Consider the following 9,180-nt stretch of genomic DNA (forward strand, 5'->3'; position numbering starts at 1 on the left):
GAAAATTATTTTAGGGACCATCAAGGCGTGGTTTTATTAAAGAAAATTATTTTAGGGACCATCAAGGCGTGGTATTATTAAAGAAAATTATTTTAGGGACCATCAAGGCGTGGTTTTATTAAAGAAAATTATTTTAGGGAACAAATTGATTTGGCTAATTGGATTTATTAAAGAAAATTAGTTCAAGGGCCTTTAGGCGTGGATTTAACACAGAAACCTAGGGCCTTAATGATGATGTGGATTTATTAAAGAATAATGACTTTCAAGGGGAAACCTTGGTGGATCGCTGTGGAAAATTTATTAAAGAATATTTTTAGACTAGGAATTTTGGATTTATTAACATTTTTAGGATCTCTGAGGCGTGGATTTATGTAAAGTTTTGTTTTCAGGGCCAATGAGGTTTGTGGATTTATTAAAGAATATTGCTTTAAGGTGCCGTGTGGTCGTGGATCTTATTAAAGATATTATTCAAGGGCATAAATTATAATTATTAAAGGTATAATTCAAGTTGTTGTATTTGTATAGTTTTCATTTTATTATAAGGCGTGGATTTATTAAAGAAAATTATTCAAGAGCCAACTGAGGCGTGCAGGTAGTAAACAATATTTTTCAAGGGCCAACCAGGCGTGGATTTATTAAAGACTATTAATTCAAATCCAACGATTTTTGGATTTTTAATGCTAAGACCATAATATCAAGGATCCACAAGGCGTGGATTTATTAAAGACATTTATTATAATAAGGTCTTCCAAGGCGTGGTCAACCTTAAAGAATTATAAATCTAAATCGAACATAATTTCCTAGTGGTGGTCATCAATGGAGCCCTAGGGAATTAACTTTTTAAATTGATTTTTATTTTTTTATAACAAGAAAGATTTTTCAAGTGAACACGCGTGGATTTAATACAGAATCTATTTTGTTTTAAATCCCTAGGCGTGGATTTTTAAAGAAAATTTTTCACAGAATTCCGAAGGCGTGGATTTATGCCACAATAAATTCAGTTCAAGCATTTACTTACCACACTAAATACAAATGAAATAAATATTAATTTTTTGTAGACTGTTTAAAGACAACTTAACGGCAATGTTTGATGTGACTTGGCTGAGTTGCATATGGTGTCCACACACAAGTATGCCATTGCGGATGTCCGACACCCTCAAGCCTAGTAGGTGGAGATTCTGTGAATTTTTCTATAAACTTCAATAAATTCTGATACGAAATTAAATTCTGTTTTCCAATAAATTGTTCGAACACTTGATCCGCAGCATGATTGTCTCCAGTGGAAAATCGGCAAGCGTCTCTTTTCAACTGGTAATGAAAAATATTGTGGGCGCTGGCGTCGACAAATGGTGTTGCAATTGACCAGGGGTCAATATAACAGCCACATGACATCATTCACATAACATGGAATGATGTTCAGAGTAATTTTAAAATTTAGCTGGAATTCAGAATAAAATTAGAAACGGATTATACGTCCATTTTGAGCTAATTTTATTTTTCGAATATCCCAATGAAAATACGGAAAAAATAGGATTTCCATCTAAATATCAACGTCTAGCCATATGAGGTCAATAATCAAATTCACCATAACCACACATAGACACTCATATCTACACATCTAACTTTCATTTAACAATTTCAAATTAGCGCGAGAAAAAAATGCATGCCGACCACAAACCACAAACGCCGTAAAGAGGCCGGAGGCAGATGAACTACCAATGAAGAAGTTTTTAAAAATATTTCACACTTTTACTTCGATTGCTTATTGAATAGAGGTAATAAGTGAAATGTCACTTACTATGTTCGGCTGGACCGAACATTTGATACCATCCATGAAAAGGAGGTAACCATTCAAAACAAAATCGACTTCTATGCGGACTTTAATAGCCCAAATTTCCCTTTTTGGGCTAATCCCCTAATATGGAAATTTTTTAATAAAGAAGATGTATCGATTTAATTAGGAAAGTTATTCTAAGTTCCATCAAGTTGGCATTTATTAAGGGAAATTATGTTAGGGATCATCAAGGCGTGGATTTATTAAAGAAAATTATGTTAGGGACCATCAAGGCGTGGATTTATTGAAGAAAATAATGAATTATGAAATGAATCCCCCAACAAAAATTCTTCGAACATAAAACTGCTGTCAGCTTACCCTCACCATCATCTCATCGACCCACTTCTATTCTATTTGAACAGTTGCAGTTGAGGAAACAAACCCAACCTCAATACCCCAAAGAACAACTTACAAACATTCTCCAAATTGTTTGGGTTCAAATGCCATGGTGAATGGTTTTTTCTTTGGTGGCAAAGGTGGTGCCAATGGTGGCGGCGGTTTTGCTGCCAAACTTTGTGCCATGGGTAAGACCCAATTTTGTACCACCGCACCCACTGTCGCTCCTACCACCACTACAACGACAACAGCACCCACTGCACCAACCACACCAACAACTCCAACAACCACAGGCACTGGCACTGGTACAGCACCAACTGCTACTGGTACTACAACTTCCACTGGTGCTGGAACTTCACCCACTGGTACAGGTACTGCACCTACTGGCAGTGGTACTTCACCCACTGCTGGAGGTGGTGGTACTACACCTCCTGCTACTTCTCCTACTGGAAGTGGTGGTGCCACACCACCAGCTACTTCCCCAACAGCCCCTGCACCAGCACCAACCTCACCACCTGCCGCAACAGCACCAGCACCCACAGCTACAGCGCCATCGCCAGCACCAACAGCTACAGCTCCAGCACCTGCCCCAACAGGTACAGCCCCAGCACCAACAGCCCCATCACCAACTCCCCGTGCCTTGGCTCTGGATGAAATTGAGGAGAATGAAATTGAAGCCGCCTCCGTTGATGAGGATGAAAATGCTCTGGCCGATGATGAAGATGATGAGGGAGAACGTGCTCGCCGCCGTCGTCGTATGCGCCGTACTCGCCGTCGCCAAAGACGTAATCGTCGTAACCGTCGCAACAAGGCAGCTCGTCGTAATCGCAAAATCCGACGCAATCGAAGGCTACGCCGCCAGCGTAAAAATCGTGCTGTGAGACGTCGTCGCATTACCCGTCACCGCAGGAAGAACAGGAGTGGTTAAGTAATTCCAATTTAAGCAAAGAGCGATTTTCAAGGATTTGTTATAAAACTCAATGATTTAATAAAATAGTTAGAAATATTTCCAAATAAATTGATGTGGTTTTATTGCTGAGTAGTGGAGGGTGGGAACGTAAGGGCTTTCCTATTATATAAAAACTGGATGCTTCCTAAGGAAATATTTTTGATAATCTTTCAGATGATGTGATTCTAGAATGCGGAGAAATTTCTTATAGACTACCATGAATGGAGTGTCGTAGGCATATTCGAGGTAAAAAGTATAGGACTTCTGTTGTGAAAGAACTTTCAGCAAGTGGTGTATGATTAGATGCTGTGAATTCAATTACCTATATACCAACTTCCCAAGGCCTGTACGTTTGTAGGTTACCCTCGAGAGATCTTGTAAATATAGATAACCAATGGAAGGTGCTTATGTCTATAAAGAACCTTCAGCTGGCTGTTACTCCATGGGCAATTATTATTAATTATTTTTTTCATACAGAGGACTTTTCAACTATAGAAGTCCTGTAGAAGGACCGTTAAGACTTATCTTAGAGGCAGGTTTCATAGTAGAAATTTTAAAAGTATTTTCGATTGTAAAAATTATTTTCTTAGTCGCAGATCCATCCGTAATAGGTATAGATGCATATTTTTTCGGAGGACCATCCAGACAATAGGTGTAGATTTTTTAAATGACCATTTTGTCACAGGTCTATCTGAGGCGTGGATTTTTTAAATGAATATTTTTAAGAGGACCATCCAGGCGTGAATTTTTTAGATGAATATTTTTTTCAGAGGTCTATCTGAGGCGTGAATTTTTTAGATGAATATTTTTTTTAGAGGTCTATCTGAGGCGTGGATTTTTTAAATGATTATTTTTTCAGAGGTCTATCTGAGGCGTGGATTTTTTAAACGAATATCTTTTCAGAGGTCCATCTGAGGCGTGGATTTTTTAAATGAATATTTTTCCAAAGGTCTATCTGAGGCGTGGTTTTTTTTTAAATTAATATTTTTCAGAGGTCTATTTGAGGCGTGGAATTTTTAAATGAATATTTTTTCAGGGGTCTATCTGAGGCGTGGTTTTTTTAAATTAATATTTTTCAGAGGTCTATTTGAGGCGTGGAATTTTTAAATGAATATTTTTTCAGGGGTCTATCTGAGGCGTGGTTTTTTTAAATTAATATTTTTCAGAGGTCTATTTGAGGCGTGGATTTTTTTAATGAATATTTTTTCAGAGGATCATCAACAACCTTCCTTACTTATATACAGTTTAAAAAGTTGCCAATGATAGTAAACAGCTTACCCTGCAGTTGCAACTTCTTGACAGATTCAATCTCCTTCATTCGTTTAGCTATCAGCGAAAATAACAACATCCATAGCACAGATGTGTCAGGCAGCAACAGTACAGCTTCCTTAGTAACTTGGTCAATATCAGAGGCGAGACAGGATACGATATGGAATCTAAGCAGACGAAAAAATAAAACTAAATAAAAAGGGAATCAGACAAAAATATAAAGACGTCAACAACATTAATACAATTTCATGACATCTGTCCAATATGTCATGACAACTGTGGCTTATATTGCAAAAACATGTTTAAGCCCGGATCACAGCAGGACAATATTGAACTGGTGCTTAATATTGAAAAAGAACGAAAATTCTTCTTTAATAAATCCACGCCTTGGATAGGCCTTGAAAAAAGTCTTCTTTAATAAATCCACGCCTTGGCTAAGCCTTGAAAAAGTCTTCGTTAATAAATCCACGCCTTGGATAGGCCTTGAAAAAAGTCTTCTTTAATAAATCCACGCCTTGGATATGCCTTGAAAAAATATTCTTTTATAAATCCACGCCTTGGATAGGTCTTGAAAAAGTCTTCTTTAATAAATCCTCCAAGGCGTGGATAGGCCTTGAAAAAAGTCTTCTTTAATAAATCCTCCAAGGCGTGGATAGGCCTTGAAAAAAGTCTGTTTAATAAATCCACGCCTTGGATAAATCCACCCCTTGGATAAATCCATCCTTGGATAAATCTACGCCTTGGATAGGCCTTGAAAAAGTCTTCTTTAATAAGTCCACGCCTTGGATAGGCATTGAAAAAAGTCTTCTTTAATAAATTCACGCCTTGGATAAACCTTCAAAAAAGTCTTGTTTAATAAATCCACGCCTTGGATAAGCCTCGAAAAAATATTCCTAAAAAAATGTACGCCTCTGATAGGCCCTGTGCTCTCCCGTCCTCTGTTACACCAAACCCTTGTAATTCATCAATGAATTCGATATGTTCAATGGAAAAATCTCCAGCTGAGTACACATCCACACACAAACAACACATGTAGAAATTTCGAACTTTCTCCGAATATTCTACCGCATGTGGTAAAATGTTATTTCTGTTAATTCTAATCAAATAAACATTAATCTAAATATTATACCAGAGAAAATAGATCATTACAAAATGGGTCGATATCTGCTGTTGTGGCTGTGCGTGTGTGTGTAATTACATGTAACGCTAATAAAACAACAATTAGTTCTGAGAACACACTCCATACCGGGCGCAGATACCAATCCGATGCGATCCGATCATTTTATTATGTTGTTCATACAAGAGGTGGCTCCAATGTGGCCTCAACCGAAGTGTGCATGTGTGGCTGTGTGTAATAGCAATTGTAAGCAGCTTAATGTTAACTTAGTTAATTTCTTTTGTTTGTCTGTAATTTAAATTGGTTTTAGTATTATTATGTTGCCTTGGATAACATCTCATTTAGAAGAGGTATTTTGGCAAAAAATAGGTATATTCCCTTTTTTATGGTAAAAAGCAAAATAAACTAAGTTACAATTCAAATCATATCAAAATAGAAACTTTTGCATATATTAAAGTAGACTTTTTTCAAGGCCTATACAAGGAGTGGTTTTTTTAAAGAAGACTTTTTTCAAAGGCCTATCCAAGACGTGGATTTATTAAAGAAGGCTTTTTTAAGGCCTATCCAAGGGGTGGATTTATTAAAGAAGAGTTTTTTCAAGGCCTAACCAAGGCGTGGATTTATCAAAGAAGACTTTTTTCAAGGCGTGGATTTATTAAAGAAGACTTTTTTCAAGGCGTGGATTTATCAAAGAAGACTTTTTTCAAGGCGTGGATTTATTAAAGAAGACTTTTTTCAAGGCGTGGATTTATTAAAGAAGACTTTTTTCAAGGCGTGGATTTATTAAAGAAGACTTTTTTCAAGGCGTGGATTTATTAAAGAAGACTTTTTTCAAGGCGTGGATTTATTAAAGAATATTTTTTCAAGGCGTGGATTTATTAAAGAATATTTTTTCAAGGCGTGGATTTATTAAAGAAGACTTTTTTCAAGGCGTGGATTTATTAAAGAAGACTTTTTTCAAGGCGTGGATTTATTAAAGAAGACTTTTTTCAAGGCGTGGATTTATTAAAGAAGACTTTTTTCAAGACCTATCCAAGGCGTGGATATATTAAAGAAGTCCTTTTTCAAGGCCTATCCAGGGCGTGGATTTATTAAAGAAGTCCTTTTTCAAGGCCTATCCAGGGCGTGGATTTATTAAAGAAGACTTTTTCAAGGCCTATCCAAGGCGTGGATTTATTAAAGAAGACTTTTTTCCAGGCCTATCCAAGGCGTGGATTTATTAAAGAAGACTTTTTCAAGGTCTATCCAAGGCGTGGATTTTTTAAAGAAGACTTTTTTCAAGGCCTATCCAAGGCGTGGATTTATTAAAGATTCATTTTCCAAGGCCTATCCAAGGCATGGATTTATTAAAGAAGAATTTTTTCAAGGAATATTTTTTTGAGATCATGTCTTATTTTTTTGAATTTATTATTTTTCGTTCCGCTAGGATGTTGGCTTAAAAATGTTGTGGCAATATATGCCACAGTTGCAATGACATATTGGACAGATGTCATGAAATTTTATTAAAGTTGTTGACGCCTTTATATTTTTGACTGATTCCCATTTTTATTTAGTTTTCTTCTTTTTCGTCTGCTTAGATTCCATATCGTATCCTGTTTCGCCTCTGATATTGACCAAGTTACTAAGGAAGCTGTGCTGTTGCTGCCTGACACATCTGTGCTATGAATGTTGTTATTTCCGCTTATAGCTAACCGAATGAAGGAGGTTAAATCTGTCAAGAAGTTGCAACTGCAGGGTAAGCTGTTTACTATCAGTGGCAACTAAATGTTCATTTAAAAATCCACGCCTAGATGGTTCTCTGAAAAAATATTCATTTAAAAATCCACGCCTAGATGGTTCTCTGAAAAAATATTCATTTAAAAAATCCACGCCTTTTGCATGGATGGGATGGTCCTCTGAGAAGATACTCATCTATACCTATTATGGATGGATCTACGACGCAGAAAATAATTTTTACAGTCTAAAAGATTTTTAAAATTTGTACTATGAAACCTGCGGTAAGTCTTTACGGGCCGAATGCCCTATACAGGACATCTATAGTTGAAAAGTCCTCTATAGGGAGAAAATAATTCATAATAATTGCCCATGGTTTTAAAGCCAGCTGAAGGTTCTTTATAGACATAAGGACCTTCCACTGTTTGTCTTTATTTACATAATTGACTCTCGAGGGTAACCTACAGGCCTTATAAAGGTGGTATATAGGAAAATTAGATTCACAACATCTATTGTTACATTACTGGCTGAAAGTTTTTCCTCAACAGAAGTCCTATAATTTTTCCCTCATAGTTGCCTAAGACCCTCCATTGATGGTAATATATAAGAAATTCCTCCGCACTCTAGAATCACATCATCTGAAAGATTAGAAAGAATCACGGTTTTGTATGATAGAGAAAACCCTTACGTTTCAACCCTCCACTACTCAGCAATAAAACAAATTAAATTTATTTGGAAATATTTCTAATTGTTTTATTAAATCATTGAGTTTTATACCAAATCCTTGAAAATCGATCTTTGTTCAAATTTCATTCCCTTAACCACTCCTGTTCTTCCTGCGGCGACGGGTAATGCGACGACGTCTCACAGCACGATTTTTACGTTGGCGGCGTAGCCTGCGATTGCGGCGGATTTTGCGGTTACGATGAGCTGCCTTCTTGCGACGGTTACGACGATTACGTCTTTGGCGACGGCGAGTACGACGCATACGACGACGGCGGCGAGCACGTTCTCCCTCATCATCTTCATCATCGACCAGAGCATTCTCATCCTCATCAAGGGAGGCGGCTTCAATTTCATTCTCCTCAATTTCATCCAGAGCCAAGGCACGGGGAGTTGGTGATGGGGCTGTTGGTGCTGGGGCTGTACCTGTTGGGGCTGGTGCTGGTGCTGTAGCTGTTGGTGCTGGCGATGGCGCTGTAGCTGTGGGTGCTGGTGCCGAAGCTGTGGGTGCTGGTGCTGTTGCGGCCGGTGGTGAGGTTGGTGCTGGAGCTGTTGGGGCTGGAGCAGTGGCAGTAGCTGTCGCCGTGGCTGTTGCGGTTGGTGTAGCACCACCGCTTCCAGTGGGTGAAGTACCACTGCCAGTAGGTGCAGTACCTGTACCAGTGGGTGAAGTTCCAGCACCAGTTGATGTTGTAGTAGCCGTATTAGTTGGTGCTGTACCTGTACCAGTGCCTGTGGTGGTTGGAGTTGTTGGCGTGGTCGGTGCAGTGGGTGCTGTTGTCGTTGTAGTGGTGGTAGGGGCAACAGTTGGTGCGGTGGTACAGAATTGGGTCTTACCCATGGCACAAAGTTTGGCAGCAAAACCGCCGCCACCATTGGCACCACCTTTGCCACCAAAGAAGAAGCCATTGACCACGGCATTAGAACCCAAAAGGGCTACACACAGCACAAGAAATGTTAATTTCATGTTTGGAACTCCCTGTCTTCGCGAGTCAGATGCTTTGAGGAGTTATCAAATGAATTTGATGTTGTTATCGGAATTTTCGAAGGTTTATATAGTGATGGCAATACGAAAATTAGGAAATTTTTGTAAGTTGTTCTTTGGGGTATAGAAGTTCCGTTTGTTCACACAAATGCATTTGTTCAAACAGACTAGAATTGGGTCAATGAGATGAATGGGTAAGGTAACCTAACAGCTGTTTTTTTATAATTTTTTGGTGGGAGGTTTATTTTGTGTTT

General features: G+C 38.2%; 2 protein-coding genes across 2 annotated transcripts; one reads left to right on the forward strand and one right to left on the reverse strand.

Annotated features, from left to right (window-relative positions):
• The first annotated feature begins 2,279 nt into the window (after positions 1–2,279).
• On the forward strand, positions 2,280–3,098 carry LOC133328096 (nematocyst expressed protein 3-like). Its single transcript, XM_061536639.1, has one exon. It carries the CDS (start codon positions 2,280–2,282, stop codon positions 3,096–3,098), a length of 819 nt encoding a protein of 272 aa, XP_061392623.1.
• Positions 3,099–8,035: 4,937 nt separating this feature from the next.
• On the reverse strand, positions 8,036–8,908 carry LOC133328097 (mucin-2-like). The gene has a single exon (XM_061536640.1). The coding sequence runs from the start codon at positions 8,906–8,908 to the stop codon at positions 8,036–8,038; it is 873 nt and encodes a 290-aa protein (XP_061392624.1).
• Positions 8,909–9,180: the final 272 nt, after the last annotated feature.

Source organism: Musca vetustissima, unplaced genomic scaffold (genome assembly GCF_032173495.1).
Source record: "Musca vetustissima isolate MV318-11 ecotype Yass unplaced genomic scaffold, APGP_CSIRO_Mvet_v1 utg205163, whole genome shotgun sequence".
Taxonomy (NCBI): Eukaryota; Metazoa; Arthropoda; class Insecta; order Diptera; family Muscidae; genus Musca; species Musca vetustissima.

Bases quoted from the DNA above. Each gene is read 5' to 3' on its own strand.
- LOC133328096 (XM_061536639.1), top strand. From the start codon at position 2,280: ATGGTGAATGGTTTTTTCTTTGGTGGCAAAGGTGGTGCCAATGGTGGC.
- LOC133328097 (XM_061536640.1), bottom strand. From the start codon at position 8,908: ATGAAATTAACATTTCTTGTGCTGTGTGTAGCCCTTTTGGGTTCTAAT.